Genomic DNA, 24,797 nt, shown 5'->3' with positions numbered 1-24,797 from the left:
AAATGTCTCTTACTTCACACTCCACCATTTCTGTGCTGGTTGACTTCATTCCTGCTCTTTCCTGGTGTCTCCCATGGGGCAGACCTGTCGGAGATCAGCTTTGACAAGGATACCACTTACCAGGGTAGGAGCATGGGGATTAGAAAAATAGTAAAGAGAACGAAGATGTGAGTGAACATAATAAAACAGAAGCCTAGTACAGTACCGGGAGGGAGCTCCAGTGAATAACTGAAAATTACCTGCATTTAATTTCCATTTGATTAAATATTCCGACCCCTAAAGGTAGGATAAGATAAAAACTGCATTCACATGATACAAGGGATGAACTGACCAGTTGAAGGATTACAGGGTACTTTCTTAGTTAAACTTTCTGTTGCTAAAACAAGACACGTAACACTCACAGCCTAGACCAAAACACTCTGTAGGCTTCCTGGGTGGAATCCACAGTTATCACACCAAGAGAGTAGGAACCTAGTTGGATCTTTAGACTTTTGTTTGAGACAGAAACAGATCTGCTTCTTAATACCTGAACTATCAGGTATGGATATTAGTCACACCTGTTATTTGAACTGTTGACAATATCCTTGAAGGAGCAGAAGTTCCAACTCTGCCCTTTAGTCAAGGTAGAATGGACCCACGCCTATGGGACCCGTCCAGATCCTTTTGTCTCTCCCTAGGATTCCGCTCCAGATGGGCGTCCCTAGGCTCCCTTCTTTCTGCAGATTGAACTCGGCTTTCTGCAATCTATTTTCCTAGTTTTTATTCTAATCATGCTAATGTATACTATATTTTACCTGTTTAACCTTTAAGGCAAGGGATATATATACACTTCATTACAGGCTGCATAAAAAACACAGTACCTGCTCGCCTCAAAACGTAGGCTTCAGTGCCACTTAAAAGTTGAGTCACCACTGCCTCCTCTTCAACTTCATCTGACACCCACTCTCCCCCTGTTCCTGCCAGTCAGTGTCAGGTGTATCGGCAGGCACTTCTATTTCTACAGCCTGGCTCATCTCTACTGCTTTGACGCTGATTTTTGGATAGAGTTCATCCCATTTTCATATTCAAAATGATTCTACATCACCTTCTAGTCATTACTTGCCATTAGAGTTTTAATAAGACCACTCTCCCTCAGTTGAAGAGTGCCTGGTGTGTGAGCTGCCTGCAAGCATCACTTCTGGCTCAAATATTTAATAGCTACTGATTGTAATTTTATATAAGATAAACATGGTGACTTATACCTGTAATCCCCTAACTTGGAAGCAAATACTTTTTTTTTTTCTTTTTGAGACGGGGTTTCCTCTGTGTAGTCCTAGCTGTCCTTGAATTAGCTCGTATAGACCTGGCTGACTTTGAACTCAAAGAGATCCTCCTCTGCCTCCCGACTGCTGGGATTAAAGGCGCACACCACCACTGCCCAGCTGCTTTATGTTTTTAAAGGCCTAAAAGAAACAGCCGAGCCGGGCGGTGGTGGCGCACGCCTTTAATCCCAGCACTCAGGAGGCAGAGGCAGGCGGATCTCTGTGAGTTCGAGACCAGCCTGGTCTACAGAGCTAGTTCCAGGACAGGCTCCAAAGCCACAGAGAAACCCTGTCTCAAAAAAACAACAACAACAAAAAACAAACAAAAAAAAAAAAGAAAGAAAGAAACAGCCGACTCATCTTATACAGCCAAGGCTCAATATTTTATTTCTCTTTTTGATGTTACAAGCTTATTTTCTACTTGAGGGGTTGGATTTACTGAAACCCAAAAATAGACCTTTATGTCAAGAAATGTGACTTTCTGTGAGTTCGAGGTTAGCCTGGTCTACAGAGCGAGTTCTAGGACAGCCAAGGCTACACAGAGAGAAACCATGTCTTGAAAAACCAAAAACCGCCGGGCGATGGTGGCGCACGCCTTTAATCCCAGCACTCGGGAGGCAGAGGTAGGCGGATCTCTGTGAGTTCGAGACCAGCCTGGTCTACAAGAGCTAGTTCCAGGACAGGCTCCAAAGCCACAGAGAAACCCTGTCTCGAAAAACCAAAAAAAAAAGAAAAAGAAAAAAGAAAACCCAAAAACCAAAACCAAGAAAAATGTGACTTTCATTCATTAAAATGATTTCTATAAAAAGTCTGTATGTTCATCTATACTTTATGAATATTCACTAAGATTTCCCCGCCTATTTGCTTCTTGACCAAAGTCCATTTCATTTATGTAATAATAAATAATAAGCGGCATTTATTTCACTGATTTAAGGCTTTCATCCAAAAATTCAGCAATGGCCTCTTCATCTGCTGACTGAAGCAGTCTCTGAATTAGTTGATCCAAGCATTTCTCACCACGTAAGAATTCCTAATGAAAAAAGATGGAGTTATTATGAAACCTGATAATATAGTTTGAACCTTGGGTGTTTCCTCAAGGCCCATGTGCTAAGCGCTAGGCCCTCAGCCTAGTTGCTATTGGAAAGTGGTAGACTGTTAAAGGAGGAGGCCTAATGGAAGGTGAGCCCTGAATGGAACTGAAGCACGCCAATCTGTTTCTGCTTTACTTCCGGGATAAGAGGCAAACGGCTCGCTGCCTCCAACCTTCTGCCATGATGCACTGTGCTGTCACAGGCCCAAGACAAGGGGCCAGAGAGTTGTGTGTGGTGCTTTGAGTGAGAACAGCCCCACAGGCTCATACATCTGAAGGCTTGCTTCCCAGCTGGGGGCTGTTTAAGTCTAGGTGTGGCCTTGGTGGAGGAGGCCTGTTAGGGATGGGCTTTGAGATTTCAAAAGCCTAAACCAGACCCAGTCTCTCACTCTTTCTCTCCTCCATCTCTCAGATAAGATGTAAGCTCTTAGCAAATGCTCCTGCCTGCTGCCACGCTCTCCAATGTGATGGTCATGGGCTTATCCTCGGAAACAATTGTAGTCAATCTTTCTCTGTCCCCTCAGCCAGCTCCCAAATCATCACACGGAGATTTATTATTAACTACGAAAGCTCAGCTGATAGCTTAGGCTTGTTTATAACTAGCTCTTATAACTGAAAGTATTCCATTTCTATTAATTTAACTGCTGCCACATGGCTCATGGCTTGTTACCTTATCGCCCACATGTCATGCTTCCTCCAAGTCACCTCACGTCTCCTTGTGACTCCACCCTTCTTCTTCCTAGTTTTCTCTCTGCCCCTAAAATCCTGCCAAGCTATTGGCTATTTAGTTTTTTATTAAGCCAATCACAGTGACATATCTTCACACAGTGTAAAGGAGTATTCCACAACAGACTGTAAGGAAGCCTACAATTAAATGCTCTTCTTTTATAAGCTGCCTTCATCATGGTGTCTCTTCACAGCAGCAGAACAGTGACTAAGACACAGGGACTAAACCTCTAGAACTGAGATAAAATAACGTCTTCCCTTTTTAAGTTGGTTTTCTCAGGTAACTGTTACATTGATGGAAGACTAACACACCTGATAATCAATAATAAAGCAAAGTATTGTCCATTTCTTTATAGCCTTTGCATAGCAACAATGTATACTAATGTTCTGCAATATTCTGAACATAACTGCTAACATGGAGAGCCCCAGAGTTCACTGCTTATTTTTTGTCTTAAGTAAAAAGTAAATCTAAAAGAACAAATTGCCAGCCGGGCAGAGTTGGTGCACTCCTTTAATCCCAGCACTTGGAAGGCAGAGGCAGGTGGATCTCTTTGAGTTCAAGGCCAGCCTGGTCTATAAGAGCTAGTTCCAGGACAGGCTCCAAAGCTCACAGAGAAACCCTGTCTTGAAAAAACAAAAAAAGAACAAATTGCCTAAGTTAGCATTTTAATTTGAAATCAATATATTGTGACTTCAATTTTTCCAATGACTTTAAACATATGGAATGAGCTTTTGAAACTGACCAACTGCCTATCTTTGAAGACCCTTTGATGAGTTGTTATGACACCACTTCCTGTTAGCATGATACCCTTGAGAAAAATGTTGTCTGTGATCCTTCTATTAGTTAGAAAGAATGTGCCAGTCTTCTAAAAAAAAAGTATATTCTTGTCCCGAAAATTAACCCATTTCATTTATACTATATTACTTACACAATGGCAGTCCTTCACAAATCTGTGGCCACATTAGTGTGCACTGTTCCCTGCCAAATACTCCCTGTGTGGCTCTGAGAAAGCATCTCTCTGTCGTGGAATATTTGTTTACACTGTGAAGACATGTCTTTGTCAAGGTGCCTTCTGACCAGTTTAATAAAGAGCTAGCTAAATGGCTAATAGCTAGTCAAGAAGAGAATGGGCGGGACTTCCGGGCAGAGAGGGGAGAAGTTAGAGGTATCAATCTAGGCTAGCAGGAAACACCAGGCGATGCAGAACAAGTTAGACATACAAGACAAAGGAAAGGTAACTGAGCCACATAATAGAACATAGATTAATAGAAACAGGTTAACTAAGTTATAAGAAGTAGTTAGAAAAAAGCCTAAGCTAAGACCAAACTTTCATAATTAATAAGCCTTCATGTCATTATTTGTGAGCTGACAACAAATGGCGCCCAATGGCCAGATTCTGGCCTCAGAGGACATGGCTTCCTGGTGACTGTGGTCTCCCAGGTAGGCTTGGCATACAAGTACATGGCTCTTTTAAGAAGTTCTGCTGTGCAGCTGAGCACTTGAGCAGTCAGAACTGGGTACAAATGCCTGTCGCAGGCCGACACAACAAATTCCCAGAGCTGGGTCAGGTAAATGTGACTCCGGGGTCAGTACCCACAGGCTAGGTTCTCTCGTAACTGAGGTGGGTAGAGCCAGCCACCAGAGCCCCTCTGGAGGTAGCCCAGCAGTTTATAAAGTCTGACTCACATAGTCAAAGAACACTATAGACAAGCAAAAAGTCTTGCCAAGCTGGGAAATGTGCTTTCTGATCTCTTCTAAGCTTTTTATATTTCAGGTTTAGCCACACAAGAGAGCACAAGTCTCTTTATCTCTAGTTTAGAAAGCACTTGTTGGTGCCCAGGGCTTGTTTAGCTGCCTGAGGAAACACATCTTTGTTGTCGGGTCACGCCCAGGCTCAGCTGCTCCATCGTGAATGATGTGGATGGAGTCAGAAGATGCCCCAGATGTCCAGTTTCCTCCTGCCTACCCCTTCCACTCTGCCCACCAGCTGCTGCCCCACAGTCAAGGTGCTTATGCCTTTTCCAGTCTCTTGTATATCATTTCCACGTTCCTGACTCCTGTCAGTCTCTTTGCTAGCTTTCCTTCTGACCTGGCAGCAGTGGTTTTTTTTTCCCCCCTTTTTGGTTTTGAAAAAGGCCTTGCTATCAGGCTGGCCTCAAAATTCACTGATTCTCTTCCCTCAGCCTCCTAAGTGCTGAAAAATAACAGAAAAAGTTTGTCATAATTGGAGCAATATTGTCAAGTAAGTTGCAAATATGCTTTTCACATTGTGTGTTTCATTCAAGGGGTTAGCCTTGTCTCCCTCTACCAGGTATAATGTACCACTCTTGTAATTCAAGGAATCAGAAGGCTAAGGCAAGATCAGGCAAGCCTGGGCTACAGAGTGAGACCCTATCTAAAACAAACAAAACAATAGTAAATTTTTTTTCTCGTTCCATGGTCATAATGCAAGACAGTCATGTGCCATAAGATAACAAAGGACATGGTACAAGACACACAGAACTTTATAAACATCAAAACCAGACATCTCTCTTGTAAACTCGAGACTTTAGTTTTGGGTACTCTGGTAGTTTGAATATAACTGGCTCCCATAAGCTCATAGGGAATGATACTAACAGGAGGTGTGACTTTATTACAACATGTATGGCCTTGTTGGAGGAAGTGTGTCATTATGAGAGTGGGCTTTGAGGTCTTAATATAAGCTGAAGCCAAGTCCAGTGTTCCAGTCCACTTCCTGTTGCCTACAAGATGTAGGACTTTCAGCTCCTTCTCCAGCACTATGTCTGCCTGCGTGCCACCATGCCCCACCATGATGATAATGGACTAAACCTCCGAAACTAAGCTGCCAACTCAATTAAATGTTTTCCTTTTAGGAGTGGCCGTGGTCACAGTGTCTCTTCACAGCCATAGAAACCCTAAGACAGGCACAAAGTGGACAGCGTCAAGATTAATAAGCCTTAGGTATCCCATGAACCAAGGAAAAGGACCCTGGTTTGTTCACATAGTCCTTTGTGGAAATTAGTTCATTTTTGCTTCAGGGGCAGCACAGGAAAAGTTTCATTGTACTTCTCTATTAATGTATTAATGTTTTTAGTCCTAACTAGAAGGATTCTAGCTAATGGTGTTCAAGCGATGTTGACAGGATCTTTTCTCCAACAGCTTGGCTATACCACCTACATCAGTAGAATATACATTCTTGGGTATGACAGTGCGTGCCTTTATTCCCAGAGGCAGGTGGATCTCCGTATGAGGCTGGCTTGGTCTACATAGTGAGCTCCAGGCCAGCCAGAGCCACATAGTGAGATTCAGTCTCAAAAAAGAAAAAAAAAAAAGAAAGAAAAAAAATCAATACTCTCTCTCTCTCTCTCTCTCTCTCTCTCTCTCTCTCTCTCTCTCACACACACACACACACACACACACAGACACACACACACATTGTAGGAGGTCTAACTCTACTATGCTTCTGGTGTTTCACCATGTTTAAGTCTCTGTTTTATAGATGGAAGCTGTGACAATGAAGGAATAGGACTTCAGCGACTAGGTAATGAATAAGGTGACTTTGAGTTAATAGAAGACAATGTCATCTCACCTAGTGAGATATACCTTTAAAAAAGCCCACCCTTTCCTGTAAGAAAGGATTAAAAGTAGGGAGAGGGTGTTGGAGGGAGCCACTTGGGAAGCAACTTACACAGTATTTAAAGGCTAAGAGCAGCTTCCATCTAACTGTGAGCAAGAAAATGTCAGTCCTGCAGCTTGGGACAATGGGAGAGGAAGGAGTCCAGAAAAGTGAGTAGAGCCGCACTGCCTTCGTTCCTGCCTTGTGAGACCCAAGCGGAGAACAGCTCAGCTGTGCCTAGACTTCTGACCTACAGAATTCTAAGATACGGGAGAGGGGTCTCAGTAAGTGATAGAACATTTATCTAGCATATGTGGGACCCTGGGGTTGACTCCTGGCATCACAAAACTTCATGAGATAACAAAAGGTTTTATTTTTAGCTGCTACGTTTGTGGCAATTACTGATAAATACATGTAAATGTGTCTATTTGTCATATAATAATACATAGAATTTAGAGTTTATTACACTCACTTATTTTGTGTGTAAGTGGGTCACTGTGCTTGAGTGATCAAAGGACAACTTGCACGAGTTGGTTCTCACCTTCCACGTGGATCCTGGGACTGGTGAGCCATCCCTCTGGCCTGATTCAGTCTGATTATACTCTCTTATACAGCCAAGGTACACAGAGCATACTCAGTAATTACCTTAATGTCCCGAACTTCAAACGCTATCCTGTGGTCAGTGACTCTATCCTGGGTGAAATTATATGTCCGGATTCTCTCTGACTGTGCTCTTGTTCCCACCTGTCCCATAACAGAAAGAATTATATTTTTAATTTTAGGATTAAAAACTACAGTGTTTATTAAATCTTAATATATCTTAAGTTTCTACTAAAAACCACTTATGTTTACAGACCAAGACAAGAACGGGCAGAATAAGATCTTAAGACTGTGGAAAAATGCATATTTTCCCAGCAAAGGCCCAGGTCCCACCCCCAGCCCACCAAACAGATAACCGCAGACCTGCAGAGCTCAGCTATGGAGTAAGGATAAATGCCTCAAACTTCAAATATTGAAAACTAAATGAATCATTTTTTTCTACACCAATAAGCTCTCCTGGTTTCTACAAATGAACACACTATATGTGCCTTTTCCCCCCTTTCCTTTGTTTTTGGAATTTTTAATTTTCAAAAATATACCGTGCCATTGTGTAACTTGTTGCAAACTCTGGGGAGAAAGCACTCCCGGTTCCTGCTGGTGTCTCTAGGAGCATCCTCTCCTGCAGAACCCCAGGTTAACACTGCACGTTTCTGATTCCACGACCTGCCTTGCTTCAGCTTCCTGAGGCCGTTTTCTGAGAAGCTTTCTCCTGTGGGGCCTTCTTGTCTGCTAAGAACACACACTTGAACTGAGCATGAGGGTTCCTCTTAACATGGGCAGGCTTCCCGACATTATTTCTGAGAATCACGTGAACCTTTATGATGCCACTTGCTACATGTCATTGTCACGTGTTGTATAGGTCATCATGTAAAGGGATGCCCTTCCCTACCACCCCCACCCAGTAACTGAAATATGCCCTCTGACTCCTTTAAACCGGCAGCCTCACAGATCACCCCATGCAATGGTTACTTGTATGCTCAGTCTGCCCTGTCCCCAAAAACAGACGCGGCACTCTCTAAATGCTTTCCTCTTTTAAGATTAAAGAAACACATTTCTGTATCCCTCCTTCATTCTCTCCCACTGCCCCAGCCGCCAGCTCTCTTGTTCTTTCTTCAGACAGACTCTCACTGGATAGCACAGGCTGATCTGGAACTGGCAATCTTCTTGCCTCAGCCTCCCAAACTTATTTGCTTTCTTAAAGCCTGAGGCAAACAATACGAAATGAAACTTCTCATCGGGAGAATTTTGAGAAGTTACAGATTTCTAAACCCAGTCATAAGCATACTGAACCAGGGACTGTGTGTTCTGAAACAGCCCCTCAGCTATTCCTTCTGCCAAGAGAGGTTTGGAAAGCACCATTCTAGGACCCACAATTCTGGATCAGTTGGATTAGAATCCCGGGGAGTGGGAGTGTGGGGCGGAGGGAGAGGCTGGGGGGGATGAAGCATCTGCAGAACTTCCTGGGTGATGAGGGAACCAGGGTTAAGCACTGGGCAGGCACTGCATAAAGACCCCTGTATGATTGAAGAAAAAGTGCTAAACAGTAGAAATTGCTACTAAAACAGCTCATGGGTACACAGGGAGTTGAGAGGGCTTTCTGGCCACTCACACGAGACCTAATATACCATCTACCCTTTCACATTTACTACAAGCTGGAATGTAAGCAGAGGAAGCTAGAAAGACAAACAGGGAAAATGTTCATATTTATGATATATCATGATAAGCAGAATGATTAATATCTAAAAGACAGGGTTTCTCTGTGTAATAGCCTTGGCTGTCTAGGAACACAGATTTCTCCTGCCCCTGCCTCCCAAGTGCTAGGATTGAAGGGGTGTGCCACCACGCCCTGCTATTTAAAAGATTTATACAATCCACTTTCCTAAAAGGCCATATAAACTTCCAAGTTTGATTTATTGTAGCATGCGTATATGTAAATAACACTTAAACCACATTTCTTTCTGCCTGTCTTCCCTCCTGCAGTACTGAGCTCAAAGCTAGGGCCCTGCACACACTAGTCAAGTGCTCTTCCTCTGAGCTCCACACCCAACCCCATTCATACTCATTTCTGAGCTCTACTCTCTCTTCTAGCCTCTCTCAAAGAGAAACTTTACCATTTGGGGGATGTTAAGTTTTACTTTGTTTACTTAAAACTGTGGAATTTATTGCTTAGAATATATTATTATATATTTGTATTATATAACTTCTATTTAACATACTTTATATGTAAGATTTTTTTAAAATTTGGATGTTACTAGGTAAAATAGCAATCTGCCTGCCTTGACCTCCTGAATACTGGGATTAAAGGCATATGCCACTATGCCCAGCTTTGCATACTATATTTAATACTATAAACATATATTAAACAAAATTCAAGAAGTACCAAAGGGCATAAAATGAAGTCAATCTTCCTTTTATTCTTTATCCCCAGACTCCAGCAGCACTCTCCCTTCCTTGTTTCTCAAAGTGCTTTTTATGCTTGATTCATACAGCATGTAATAATAATAATTATTATTATATAATAATAATATAATATAAAATAATATAATAATAATAATAATACCCACAGGCCTTTAAGCATCTTAAAAATCTTCTAATTTCCAGAGAATTATTTTGTCTTAAAACTAATTTCCTGCTGGGCGGTGGTAAAGCACACCTTTAATCCCAGCACTCGGGAAGCAGAGGCAGGAGGATCTTTGTTTATTTGGTTTTTTTTGGTTTTTCGAGACAGAGTTTCTCTGTGTAGCTTTAGAGCCTGTCCTGGAACTAGCTCTTGTAGACCAGGCTGGCCTCGAACTCACAGAGGTCTGCCTGCCTCTGCCTCCCAAGTGCTGGGATTAAAGGCATGCGTCACCACCCAGCTGATCTCTGATTTTGAGGACAGCCTGGTCTACAAAGCTAGTTATAGGACAGCTAGGGCTACACAGAGAAACCTTCTGTTTCGAAGAATTAACCAGCCAACCAACCACCAAAAAAAAAAAAACCTCAAAAACACCAGTTTCCTTTCAAGACAGTTACAACATAACGCAATTAGGAGATTTTTTTTTTTTAATTTTTCTTTTTTCTTTTTTTTTTTGTTTTTTTTTCGAGACAGGGTTTCTCTGTGGCTTTGGAGCCTGTCCTGGAACTAGCTCTATAGACCAGGCTGGCCTCGAACTCACAGAGATCTGTCTGCCTCTGCCTCCCCGAGTGCTGGGATTAAAGGCGTGTGCCACCACCGCCCGGCTTTTTTTTTTTTTTTTTAATTTTTCAAGACAGGGTTTCTCTATGTAGCCCTGGCTGTCCTGGAACTCACTCTGTAGACCAGGCTAGCCTCAAACTCACAGAGATCTGTCTGCCTCTGCCTCCCGAGTGCTGAGATTAAAGGCGTGCGCCACCACCACCACCCGGCTGGGAAATACTTTTGTTTACACATTTACTCTTTTGGAAACTGACATGCATAAACGCAACCCCAACACCTCAGGCTACAGTTAGAGCATTTGAGCTCTTCTTGTTCTAGGACAGGTCTGTGCATGTCAAGACACACTGCATTTTCTACAGGAAGTGACTTTCCTGCAGGGTCGCGATCGTTACACCTGCCTTACCTGCAGCTTTCTGGAACTCTGTTGCTGACACTTGTCTTTCTCTACCATCTGTTGGTAGAGTCGAGCTCTCAACACACGCAGAGCTATTTCTTTGTTTCTTAGCTGTGACCGTTCTTGTTGGCACTCTACTACTAGTCCTGAAAAACAACGGGAATCAGAGGGAGAGAGTCACTTGTCATTTCCACGGGTCAAACAGAGCAGGGACGAACATTTTATTTATTGTTTATTTGTGACAGGGTCTCACTGAGTAGCCCAGGCCGGTCTGGAGCTCAGTCAGCCTCTTCCTCAGAAGTTCTGGGATTAAAGGTGTGGACCAGTACGCCTAGCCGAAGAGCATTTTAAGGGGAAAGATTAATCAGGAGTTAAGACGAAATGCAAACAGTTCAGACTTAGCAGGCACAGAAACTATGGCAAGAACTGTATGTGCCTGCTTAGACTCTGATGTCTAGATGAGATAGTTCACCTTTCTCTTGTTTCTTTCTTTTTCTTTTCTTTTCTATTTTCAAGACAGGTACACACTATGTAGTCTTTTTTTAGTGTTTTCGTTTGTTTGTTTGTTTGTTGTTGTTCTTTTTTAAGACAGAGTTTCTCTATGCTGTAGTCCTGGCTGTCCCAGAACTGGCTCTGTAGACCAGGCCGGTCTTGAACTCACAGAGATCTGCTAGCCTCTGCCTCCCTTCTAAGTGCTGGGAGTAAATATGTGTGTCACTGTGCCGCTTCTTTTTTAAACAGTATCTTCCTACGCAGTCCAGGCCGTCCTTAAGCTGGTGATCTGACGTTGGCCTCTGAAGTGCTGGGCTTGCAGCGCACCGGGACTTCACGGGTGTGCTGTGCGGGGTGACCCTGAGATCTTCAGGTGAGAAGGCTGAGGCAGCATCTGGTCAGGTTTCCTTTCATCTCTGAACATTTCCTTTCCCTTCCGCCAGCCTCTAGGAAGTGCTGACTACCCTCTGTCCTTCCACAAGTGCTTGGCCTCTTCTCTTCAGTCACAATCACAAAAAGAGGGCCAATGTTGAAAGGACTTCCTCAGACAAATGGTGGAGGTCGCTCGCGGGCAGAGCATTTGCTAAGCTAGCAGGGGTGAAGCCTGTGGGTCTATCCTCAGTGCCAGTTCCACCAGGGCATGCTCTGCCCCCACAGAAGACAAACGCAGAGCCCATGAGAGCAGATGTGAGACACCTGGGGTAGGCGCCGAGCACTGCACTCTGGGTCTCTGCAAGAACAGTATCTGTTCTTAACTTACTGGCGCTCTCTCCAATCCTGCCTTAGCATTTGCTGATCAACTGGGAGGAACAGAGTTTGGATCCTAGCACCCGTGTAACAAGCCAGGTGTCCTGCAAACACCTGTAACTCCAGCTCTTTGGGATCAGACTCCTTCTGGCCTTCATGCATGCAGAGACATACACACCTGTATACACTCACATAGACAGACACACACCATACAGACACACACACACACACACACACACACCATACAGACACACACAACCACACACACACAATTATTTTTTAGTTTTTTTTTTTTTTTTTTGGTTTTTCGAGACAGGTTTCTCTGTGGCTTTGGAGCCTGTCCTGGAACTAGCTCTTGTAGACCAGGCTGGTCTCGAACTCACAGAGATCCTCCTGCCTCTGCCTCCCAAGTGCTGGGATTAAAGGCGTGCGCCACCACCGCCCGGCTTTTTTTTAGTAATTTAAAAAGAAATGAAAATTTAAAAATAATTCATTGTTTTATTCTGAAAAATGATGCTAATGCCCTACATGACAACTTGGCCAATGACAGTTTGCACAGACAATAGCTGTCCTATAAAATCTTATTACCTAGGAGAGTTATCTTAGTTTGTGATCACTTATAATTTAATCCAGTGATAAAACTCTGTAACGATGCATTTCTCAGGAGGTATCCCTGTGGTGAAGCTATGTATTTAAAATCACCATAACAAATTAAAAAAAAAAGCTTACAACTGATGAAGGTGACCAAGTGACCAATACTCAGGGTACCAGCAGCTTATCTACAGGGTAAGAAAGGACCCATAGCAATGGCACAGCCATGCTGTATTTGTGCCCTTTGGACCTGAACGAGAGCACCTCTCACGGAGCACCACCCATGGAGCACAGCTCACGGAGCACCACGACTCATGGAGCACCACCCACAGAGTACCGCCCACGGAGCACCGCCCATGGAGCACAGCTCACGGAGCATCGCTCATGGAGTACTGCTCATGGAGTACCACTCATGGAGCACCACTCATGAAGTACGGCTCACGGAGCACCACCCATAGAGCATGGCTCACGGAGCACCACCCACGGAGCAGCGCTGTCCAGCATATCCGAGCACCTTTCCTGCACAGATATGCTTACCACCTGCATCCTTTAGAAGAGGAACTGTTTCCAAACAGAAGGAAACAGACCCAGCTGGTACATCAGGCCCACAATGCCACTGCCATCTTTGAACTGTGAATATGTTCAAGGATGTAATACTGGTCCTCGGTTGGTGGAACTGTTTGGAAGGGATTAGGAGGTGTGCCCTGATTGGGAGCTGTGTCACTGGGGGTGGGCTTTAAAGTTTCAAAGCCCACACCATTCGGTTAACTCTGCCTTGTGCTTGTGGATCAAGACATGAGCTCTCAGGCTACTGCTTCGGTGCCACGCCTGCCTGTCTGCTGCCAGGCTCCCTGCCATGACGGTGATGGACGCTAATCCTCTGATCCATGATCCCTGAATCAAACGTCTTATAGTTGCCTTGGTCATGGTGTCCTATTGCAGCACTAGAAAGTCACCGAGACCAAAGCAAAGGGCTGGCTCACCTGTGGGGATGTGGACGAGCCGCACAGCGCTGTCTGTTGTATTAACATGCTGCCCTCCTGCCCCTTTGGAGCGAAACGTGTCTATTCGCAGGTCCTTGGGGTCCACTTTCACATCTATCTAGGACAAAAACAGACAGCATAAGTAAAGTCACAATTCCACAAATGCTTTACTCGGAGAGTTTTTTCAACGAAACTATACATGTAAACCATAAATTAAAAAAAAGAGAAAGAAATAATACCAAAGAAAGAACCATAAATGACTTGTTGCCTCTCTTTCCTCTCTCTGTCGTCCCCAACCTGAGACAGGGTTTCTTTGTGTAGTTTTAGCTGACCCAGAACTAGCTCTGTACACAAGGCTGGCCTCAAACTCAAAGATCTGCCCACTTCTGCCTCCCAAGTGTTGGGATTAAAGTCATGTGCCACCACCATAGGCACCTACGGCACCAGCATAGACCTATTTCAATGAAATACTATTTTATTCTTTTGCAGTGCTAGGGACTGAACCTGGGCATTACACGCTAGGTCAGCATTCCAGCTTTGAACTTCCTCCCCACTGAAAGGGTGCAGTTTTTAAGTGCTGACTTAGAGTCTGAGATCACTGAATTATGCATCTTTGAAGAGTTTCACCGCTGAACACATCACAGCTATGGAGAACACAAACATGTCTATAACATGTATCACTGATTCTCACTATTCCCAGAACCCCGGGGTAGACACTCACCCGCTCACCGAGCTCTCTCCACACGCCACTTTCACAGGGACACGCCTGAGTGGCCCCACACTCTCACAGTCTCAGCCACAGCCAGACAGGGTGACATACTGCCTTGTTTCAGCTCACACAGACAACCAGCGCACACACAGGTAGAGCCGGGCGGTGGAGAACAAAGCTTTGCCTGATATTAGTTATGCAGGGTTTTGGCCCCAGTCAGGAGAGCAGCTCAGGCTAATCACTTCTAATACTCCTTTTCGCTCTTGTCAAACAAAGAGACTGAACCTAGCAGATGGGTTGTTCTGGGGATTGAAGACTATAATCTCTTTGAGGTAAGTACATGTACATACATTTAAGACTATAATGTATGTGAGGTTAAGTACATGTACGTACATTTAAGACTATAATCTATGTGCGGTAAGTACATGTATGTGAATGGGTGAATCCTTAATCATTGCTTCCGAGGCTCCTGAGTGCGCTCCCTCCTCCTGCCCAGCCCCTCTGTGCGTATTCACTGTGGGTCACATTTTAACCCCTTGACATCTCATTTGAAAAGGAGATCTGAGCAGACATAATTGAGTTCACAATAAGACCGGGCTGGTGAGGTGGCTCAGCAGGTAAAGGCGCTTGCTGCTGAGGCCGAAGACTGGAGCTCCATGCCTGGGACCAACATGGTAGGTCAGAATAGACTTTGATAGTTCTCTGACCTCCATAATGCAATCTATGTGACACGTGAACTCACTAGCACACAGACACACAGCTAAACAAATGCAAACAAAACCTGTCTAAAAAAGATCCTACTAAATTATCCAGATAGACTCTAAATACAACCCTAAGTGTCCTCATGAGACACTGAGTTCCCTGCTTAAGGACCATGTGAATTCAACGTAGAAGCTAACACTGTACATCTTCAAGCCAAAGGAACATCTGGAGCTACTTGAAGCTGGGAGTGCAATGAAGGAGTGATGTGGGAGTGTCATATATCAATCTGTTGATTTCATTGGTTAAGAAATAAAGAAACTGCTTGGCTGGCCCTCATAGGTTAAAACATAGGTGGGAGGAGTAAACAACAGAATGCTGGGAGGAAGAGGAAGTGAGCTCAGACTCGACAGCTCTCCTCTCGGGGGCAGACGCCTCTGAGAGAAGCCATGCCCCGCTCCCGGGCAGACACACACGATGAAGCTCCGACCCAGGATGGACGTAGGCTAGAATCTTCCTGGTAAGACCGGTGCTCACAGATTATTAGAGATGGGCTGATCGGGATATCAGAATTAGCCAGTGAGGGCTAGAACTAAAGGGCCAAGGAGTGTTTAAATGAATACAATTTGTGTGTTGTTATTTCGGGGCATAAGCTAGCCAGGCAGCCGGGGTGCTGGGGACGCAGCCCCGGCGCTCTTATTACTACAAAGGAGACCATCCTTCATCCCTTCAGAGAGATCAAGACCATGCGGCCACCTTGAGTTTGGACCATTTGCCTGTTATGACTGTGGGGGAGAAAACTGTTGCTGTTTTTATTGTGTCTATTTGTGTGTGTGCGTGCGTGTGTGTGTGTGTGTGTGTGTGTGTGTGTGTGTGTGCGCACGTGCGTGTGCACTATGGTGTACCTGTGGAAGTCAGAGGACAACTAATTCTCTCCTTCCACCCTGTGGAATCCAGGGATGAAACTCAGGTCATCAGGCTTGGCAACAAGTACCTTTAACTACCGAGTCATCCCACAGCCCCTGTGACTTCTTCTTTAAATGAAACAAAATAAACAAATGCTATAGTATATAGTATATATATATATATAGTATCCCTATATGAAGGGTGATTTACCTGGGGTAGAATTAAAGTTTCTCAATAAAGATTATAAGTTCAACTATCAACCATGAGAAGGCAGGGTTTCTCAGCACAATCTAGACTACACAGAGCCGGTTTCACGGGCCTGGTGAAGTTACCTCGTCTGGCTGAGGAAGGACAATCACTGACATTGTTCCTGTGTGAATGCGCTGCATCCTTGAGGACAGGCCCACCTCTGGGATTCGCTGAACTCTATGGATTCCGCCTTCATACTTCAAATGCTTATAGACACTGTCTCCGGAAATGCGGGCAGCCGCATGATGGAGTCCACCTAGAGAAAAAGATGCAGCAGTACTGTGCAGCCTACTGTGAAGGGGATTAGGGTTGTAGCTATCCTCAGTCTAAGGCCTGACTGCACAGAGCACCGGAATGGGAACCTGAAATAGATATAAGCTACATTGCTCAAAGTAGAATATATTAATATGTAAGATAAAACCTAAAACAGTAAAAAGGTATTACTTATGATTACCGCTGGGGGGTATTTTTGCATCTTTTTTTTTTTTTGTTAAGTTAGGGTCTTGCTATTTAGCCCAGGGTGGCCTTAAACTCACAATACTATGTCAGTCTCTGGAATGCTGGGAGTACAACTGTACACAACATATGGCTTGTACTTTTTGGATTTAAACTTTTCTATAAAGAGCAACTTTTACTTTTTTTTTTTTTTTTGGTTTTTTTTGTTTTTTTTTTTGTTTTTCGAGACAGGGTTTCTCTGTGGTTTTGGAGCCTGTCCTGGAACTAGTTCTTGTAGACCAGGCTGGTCTCGAACTCACAGAGATCCGCCTGCCTCTGCCTCCCAAGTGCTGGGATTAAAGGCGTGCGCCACCACCGCCCGGCGCAACTTTTACTTTTGTAATAATAAGCAAAGTACCATTAAGAAAAGGGGAATATTGGGACATGTGGTGGTGGCACACGCCTTTAATCCCAGCACTCAGGAGGCAGAGGCAGGTGGATCTCTGTGAGTTCGAGGCCAGTCTGGTTTACAAGAGCTAGTTCCAGGACAGCTAGGACTGTTACCAGGGAAACCCTGCCTCGAAAATAAACAAATAAATAAATAAATAACTCCTCTGTCTTCCATGGTGTGATACTGTTACCCAATAGACAGAACCTAAAGGTCATGTTCTGATTGCATTTTATTAGTATTATTATTTTGAAAATTTAAAAATCTACATGTATGGGCGTTTTGTCTGTATGTCTGTCTGTGTACTACATGCATGCCTGGTGCCCTCAGAAGCCAGAAGCGGGTGTCTCGATCCTCTGGACTGGAGTTACAGATGGTTGTGAGTTGTGGTTGTGATTTGTGAATCCCTATGTGGGTGCTGAGACCTGAATCCCCTCCTCTGGAAGAGCAACTAGCGCTCTTAGCTACTGAACCATCTCTCCAGCACCTCAGTTGTATTTTATAAAGGGTTTTTTAAAAATAGCTTCTAAGTTTTAATTTATTTATATCTTTTATTTATTGAGACATGATATCACTATGCAGCTGTCTCAACTAGAATTCAATATGTAGACCAGGCTAGCCTCAAACTCATAGAAATTTGCCCATCTCTGCCTCCTGGTACTGGGATTAAAGGTGTGGCCACCATGCCTGCTTCTTTACGATAGCTTAGGAAAAGTAGATATCTAGTTTCCATAGGAACTTCTTCTTCAATTCATATCCTTCTTAGGAGCATGGTTCCCATCCTGATACCTTCAATTTGGTTAAGAACTTTTCTGTAGGCCAGATTTGGTGGCGCACGCTTTTAGTCCCAGCATTATAAGTAAAATAAGTTTTAGCACCTCTAACAAAGTCTTTAATTTATGTTTACCATAATCTGCTGGTGTGTAGTTCAGCAGCTCAAATTTCCAGTGTTTATAGTATGAATAATTCTGGTACATATCAAATATTTCTCGGGTAAACTGTTGGCAGATATCACCTAAAAGAAAAAATACAAAATATTCAGTAAGCACAAATATTAAAGAGTGCATCCTTAGATATAAGCACTCAGGAAATGTTTCCAAAACTAAACACATGCAATGGGCTTTTCAAGTACGGTGATGTCCAACCGTGTAAAAGTCAGTGTTTAACCTGATTTTTCTGACCTCCAGTGGTTCTCCCAGACGTCACCTCTAAGATAACGTCACTTCCGTCATGCTTCTCCTCTGGCACTAGCTGCTCCAAAAGCTGGAAAAGAAGGAAAATGCATTACTAATGTGTTTGTTTTCCTTGGTATAGTATTACTTAAATTATATTAAAGCCTTCAAAATATATTTTAGAAGCCAATAATTAACAAAATCATGTAATATCCCACAAAGGTTAAGTCCTGAAACCATATCATAAGTAATCTGATTAGATAATCAGCTCACAAATCAATGAGGTTACTTGTCTGAGTGTTTTCTACAATGTGATCAGTTAATTTCATTTTCTGAAATGAAGTTAATTAAGATCAAAGTCCTGAATGTTCCACTCCGTTCAGACTTTGCCTTTTAAAATGAGTGCTGAACAGTGGCATCTTTCATCTGGTGAATGAAGCATGGTTTTGAAATCTTTACTCCAAATGAAGGCTTGGACATATAATTACATAGTCTCCCCTGCCATAACCGGTGGTCAGCACCACGCCACACCTTGCATTCCCGGTGGGGTCATCTGTTTAAAGACTATGTTAAGGGGACTCAAGATAAAACTCAAATAGCTTCTCACATGTGACAAGACAAGAAAGGGTTGTGGGGGGTGTTCCTGGGTTCCTAATAAAGAGTTTCCCTCTCAGGAAGAATACGAAAACAATCTCCTGATGATTAAAAGGTCTTTCAAATCAACGAAAGTACCTACATGTTACATGTTATGACTCTCCTCCCTACCGCCAATTTCTGAAACACTCCATCTCTGCTCGAAATGACGGACTGTAGCAGAGAATGTTAGACCAAGTGTGAGACATGCTCTGCCTTTGGGTCACTAGGTGCTCTCTCTATTCATCCTTCTAAGTCCTCAAAAGCAGGATCCCACGGTAAGAAGCTGGAGGGATGATGCCGGTAACCACCGCAGGGGGAAACGTGGTCTATGGGCTTCCCTTTCTTTAAAAAGAAACCACCTACTGGACTAGAAGAAATGAGGTCACCCTTGTAGAATTTACCCTTTTATATCTAGATTATGAGCTAATGTGGGCACAGTATCACAACCCTGACAGTCCCCAGAATGCCACAGCCTTACTAGTCCCAACTTCAGACCTGTGCTAACTAGCCAGCGCTACACTTAGATTCGTTCCCACACATTCAGCGTGCAAAGTTTCAGTCTGACACGATCACCATGAACTTACCTACGTGTTTTCTAACACTTAAAACCAGCTGCCTTGTGCCCATGTGACTACGTTTCTTTTTAAGATTTGTGTGTGTGTACCCACCGCATACACAGGCCGTGTGGATGTCAGAGGACAATTCAAAGGACTTAGTTCTCTCCTGTCACCTTGTCGGATACACTGGAACTCGGGTTGTCAGGTCAGGTGTGCACAGGCGCACCACCACCTGCTGAGCCATCTCAGTGGTCTCCTAAATCTCCTTACCGCAGTATTAGGTTTTCCCGCCTAACAAGTCAATAGTTTCTGTTATGATTTTTCTCTCCCCGTGGGAGTCCCCATTCACCGACATCTCAATTTCTCTTCCCATATCCTTCGGCCAACTGTACTAAGTATAGCTTAACTAATTACTCATCGTGTTAAGAGAACAGTGCTAGGGGAAGTTATTGGGAGCATCAAAGCATAATCTAGAAAAAATACTATTCCTTCACGTTAGCACTATGGAGATTGGCATGCTGCCTGAAACATACCTTACTATACAGTGTGTTGATCTTTTTATCAGTGTTTTGCCTTTCTTCTGATATAAGTTCTTGCAACTGCTTTTCATCTTGTTTATTTAGACCTAAAACCAGCGAGAGGGAGAATAATAAATCCTTTAAAAAATAAATCTTACAGAGAAAGTATTAAATAACTACAGCATTGATGTCTACGAAGATTTTGTTTTGAGAAATAAGTCTCACTAGGTAGCCCAGGCTGCCCTTGACCTTGTCTTCCTTGTCCCAGCCTCCCAAAACCCTGTCAGGTGTGTGTGTGTGTGGGGGGGGGGAGTGGGAGGTCCTTGCAAATTCTAAAGCTGACAGAGAAACCAACTGCTGGAAGCAAGAAGGAAACCTGTTTCAGCACAACTTAGTCAGCCAGGCTGGTTCCAACTTCTGGAGTCAGGCACCAGGCCAGTTTATTTTAGTCATATTTAAGTACAGTACAATTTTGGGGAAAAATTTCCTGGTAACAATTACCCTAATCCCACGTGCGCAATAAAGCTTAAGGCATGGCTACATCAAGACTCTTCTGCAAAGCACACGTAAACACATCTAACAATGTCTGAGAAAGGTCAGCAGGCTGTAAAGTACTCGTGGGTTCAAGTGACTGAGAAACAAAGTTAAAGATCTAGGAAAGGAGAGTGTGGGGCACATTGCGGGGATTTGGGTGAGGCCTGGTTCTACAGAGAGCAAAGGGCACCATGTTATAATAATATCCACTCCCAGCCCTGTGGGTGGAAAAGAGGTAGACATTTCCTCCTCCACTGAGGAGGCAATCCTGCATGGCTAACATTCCTAGTTTCTCCAGGGCTAATCTGTGAGCCTTTGTACCCTCTACGTCTGTCTCAAAAACAAAACAAAAACAAATAACACAGCCGGACGGTGGTGGCGGACACCTTTAATCCCAGCACTCGGGAGGCAGAGGAAGGCAGATCTCTGTGAGTTCGAGGCCAGCCTGGTCTACAAGAGCTAGTTCCGGGACAACAGACACCAAAGCTACAGAGAAACCCTGCCTCGAAAAACCAAAAAAAAAAAAAAAAAAAAAAAAGCTAACTCTCTAAAGAAAAAAATAGATATCACAAATAAAATACAAAACTTTCTTTGAAGCCAGGTGTGGGGGCACACGTTACTCCCAGCACTCGGGAGGCAGAGGCAAGCAGATCTCTGTGAGTTTAAGGCCAGTCTGGTCTTTGGAGTGAGTTCCAGGACAGCCAGGGCTGTTACAGATGGACCCTGTCTCGCAAAATCAAAAACCAAAGCAAAACAAAACAAAACTTTGAGGTTCTTAACAATGTGTAGTGTCACCTAGTAGCTTCCATATACCCTGTCTGGTTTTGAGGGCTGAGATGCTCTTTAGAACCCTATGTATTTGGGGTTTGTTTTGTTTTGTTTTGTTTTTGAGAGAGAGGGTTTCTCTGTGTAACAGTCCTGGCTGTCCTGGAACTGGCTTTGTAGACCAGGCTGGCCTCAAACTCATTGAGATCCACCTGCCTCTACCTCCCGAGTGCTGGAATTAAAGGCATGCGCCAACACCACCCAGCCAGAACCCTATGTAATTCTTTATTAGACTAGGGATCATATCATCAATGACACATACATTGTCTCATATTACACCGTAGAAGCCCTGCGATAGGAGAACTATCACTCTGTATTATTCCTAATAATAATAATAGAACAGTGCTCAGTAAATTAACTTATGATGATATCAAGTCTCCCAGACTCTAACCCCCTTGGTAAGAACCATGAAGAGCCTGAACTCTTAGCAGATCCTCAGCAACTGAAATAGGTCAAACACTGAGTGAGGATATCGTCCACCTTGCACCAAGCACTGAAGTTTTTTTTAAAGCATTATAGGCTTCTTAAAAACAGCATTGGTCCCATACTTCTACACACATAGCTATCATTTACCTACTTTCACACATTGACTCTAACTCCTCCATGGCTTGTTCGGCCTCCTGGATTTCTTGATAAAGAGCAGCAAGCGGCGCCAACTCAGCATGCCTTCTGTGTAAGGCCCTTCGCTCTCCTTCATGTTCCGAGCCATCCTGCAAAGAGCGCTCAAGGGCTTGGTACTCTTTATTCAGGTCTTCCATATACTTCTGTAGGGCTTTATGTTTCCAAAGCATCTTTGTATCTTGATGACAGTAGCTCCTGGACCAACTCTTATTTAATAGCTGAGGGAGAACGTGACTCTTGTTTTGTCTAAAACCCCAGAGCCTTGTATCAAGACTTATCTGTCTTAATTGCTGACGATGGAGGAAGACGTGTTTCTGAGGGTAAGCATTTAGAGGTGGATTCCGAAAAAAACAAATACACAGGCGACGGCTCATCTTGGCAGCTGTAAGGTAAGATGTACAATTTGAAAAGAGCAAGTCTAAAGATATATGGTTTGATAAAACTAAGAGTTTCAGAGAAACCTTTAGCTCATGGCTTCATTCAGCTCCAAAGACAGTCAATAACTCAGAAAGATGCACACACTTATAAATGTATGTTACATATGTATAAATATATGTATATAAATATTTATTTAATTTAATATTTTTACTTACTTATTTTCAGAATTAGTCTCATTATGTAGCTCTGGCTGCCCTAGAACTCACTCTGTAGCCTAAAATGCCCTTGAACTCAGAGAGCCGCCTGCCTCTGCCTCTCAAATGGTGGGATTGATTAAAGGGAAGTGCCAGCAGGGTGAGCCCACAAGCAAAACTCTTGAAACCTCTAACTAACAGTATATTAAAACAATTGAGGAGTCGGCAAAACAGCCCAGAGACTACAAGTACCTACAGCCAAGTCTGACCACCTCCGAATTCAATCCCTGGGACGCACATGACACAAAGAGGGACTTGCTGATCTGCACAGCTGTGCTGCGGCATGCACACCCTGCACATGCACACCCTGCACATGCACACATGCACACCCTGCACATGCGCACATGCACACAAAAAGAGTAACCTGACATATGCAAAATTAACCAGGACAGTGAGTAGGAGTATAAATGACAGATATATCACTCAACAGGGGAAGTCACTGTTAGCTTTAAATGAGAACATAAACAACACCTTCAAAGCTATAAAATAGCCAGGCGGTGGTGGTGCACACCTTTAATTCCAGCAATCGGGTGACAGAGGCAGATGGATCTCTGTGAGTTTGAGGCCCGCCTGGTCTACAGAGTGAGCTCCAGGACAGCCAGGGCTACAGAGAAAACCTGTCTCGAAAAACCAACAAAACAAAACAAAAAGCTATAAAATAATAATGCAGCCTAATAGTGCTGCTCTGCCTGAGCACCAAGCGTGCACGTGGTTCTCATGCACACACACACACACACACACACACACACACACTAACTTTTTAATAATGACAGATTAGGTAAAATTGGCTATCTACAATAATTATATGTTCTTCCCTCAGAAAATCAAGAACTAGGAGAAGAATACTATGACTTTATTAAGCAAGAGAGGGGACACGAAGTTTTCTAAGGAAAAATGTTTTGCCTCCTGAAATTAAAACTGCAAATAAGGACCAAAGTTTAGCAGACTGGCCAGAGGATGCAGGTCAGGAGTGGACCGCTTACCCAACACGTATTAAAAATTACCACAAGCAGTCTTTACTACAAGGGTTGTTGCTGTGCTGGGCAACATTTATATATGAGCTCCCGTGATCTCGTTAAATCTGACAGCGCTATCATTTACAAATGAAATATTCAGAATGTTCAGCGTTTTACTAATAAATTTAACAAATTATTAGCTAATCACAGCTGGAATTGGAGAATACGTCAGATGGAGTGTCCATTTGATGGTGAGAATAAAAGGATGGCAGATTTCTGTAATAACAGTTCTGGCTAAAATTTCCATTTTAGGAGCAGCCGTGGAACGAGTAACTATGAAAGTCAGAAACCGCAATGTTACTTTCTAAGGTCACTTAAAGCTAGAAAGAGAAGGTATCGACATCAGTTTCTGGCATGTTAAAATGGCATTAAACGGGCTCCAGGAGCAGAATGGGAAAATCATAAGTGGGCAATGGTAAAATAATAAAGTCTTCTGAAGGCCAAGAAAGAATCGTGAATACCTAAGCAAAAGAAGAAAAACGACGTTCTCGTTTCTTGCTGAGAACTGAACCTTCCGTATCAGCAACATTTCAGCTCAAGGTACTGCAGACATGCTCATTTCCAGGCTACTGCTTCCGGGTTACGTTTGTATTTGGCTCCTCCTCTATTTTGACGTTTCTTGCAGAATAGTCACCCTTAGGTGTCCGTAACAGTAAACAAGAATGAAATGATGAAGCGGGAAGGAATTTCTTCTGGAAAGCCCACGCTCCAAATAAGTTTAGGGCGGAAGCCCAAGTGGTGTGGTAGCCAGAAGGAGCGGATCATTCTTGCCTGGTCCCTAACCAAAGAATCCTGGGAGTTGTAGTTTATCCTTCCCCAGGTCTCCTTGATCCCACCCCAAGCCTTTTGCTCCTTCCACCACTCTTAAAACTTAGGTTTTTCAGTTACTTGCAAACCTAGAACCGAGACTTTTTCCTAATTTAAATATTAATTTCTACAATATATTATAGTGAAATCACAGGAATTTTTATACGTGTTACAAACCCTTAAAGCAGTAGTTTCTAACTTATTTTTTTAAGAGTACAAGAGGTTAAAGCTAGGGTACTCATGCATGCTAGACAAGTGCGCTACCACTGAGCTATATCCACAGATTTGAATTTTTTTTTATGGGATTTTTTTTT

At 43.5% G+C, this 24,797-nt stretch overlaps 1 protein-coding gene across 1 annotated transcript; it reads right to left on the bottom strand.

The window, feature by feature from the left end:
* Positions 1–1,664: 1,664 nt before the first annotated feature.
* Positions 1,665–24,419, bottom strand: Mtrf1 (mitochondrial translation release factor 1). Its single transcript, XM_075949770.1, has 10 exons — positions 24,138–24,419; positions 21,985–22,410; positions 20,064–20,155; positions 18,347–18,428; positions 18,073–18,180; positions 16,366–16,538; positions 13,720–13,837; positions 10,916–11,052; positions 7,380–7,478; positions 1,665–2,331 (listed from the first exon to the last, which is right to left on the bottom strand). Exons 2-10 carry the CDS (start codon positions 22,400–22,402, stop codon positions 2,218–2,220), a joined length of 1,341 nt encoding a protein of 446 aa, XP_075805885.1. The 5' UTR covers positions 22,403–22,410; positions 24,138–24,419; the 3' UTR covers positions 1,665–2,217.
* Positions 24,420–24,797: the final 378 nt, after the last annotated feature.

The sequence above is a fragment of the Microtus pennsylvanicus genome, chromosome 15 (genome assembly GCF_037038515.1).
Source record: "Microtus pennsylvanicus isolate mMicPen1 chromosome 15, mMicPen1.hap1, whole genome shotgun sequence".
NCBI classification, from domain to species: domain Eukaryota; kingdom Metazoa; phylum Chordata; class Mammalia; order Rodentia; family Cricetidae; genus Microtus; species Microtus pennsylvanicus.
The sequence above is the reverse complement of the archived record's forward strand: the minus strand, read 5'-3'. Positions and strand labels throughout refer to the sequence as shown.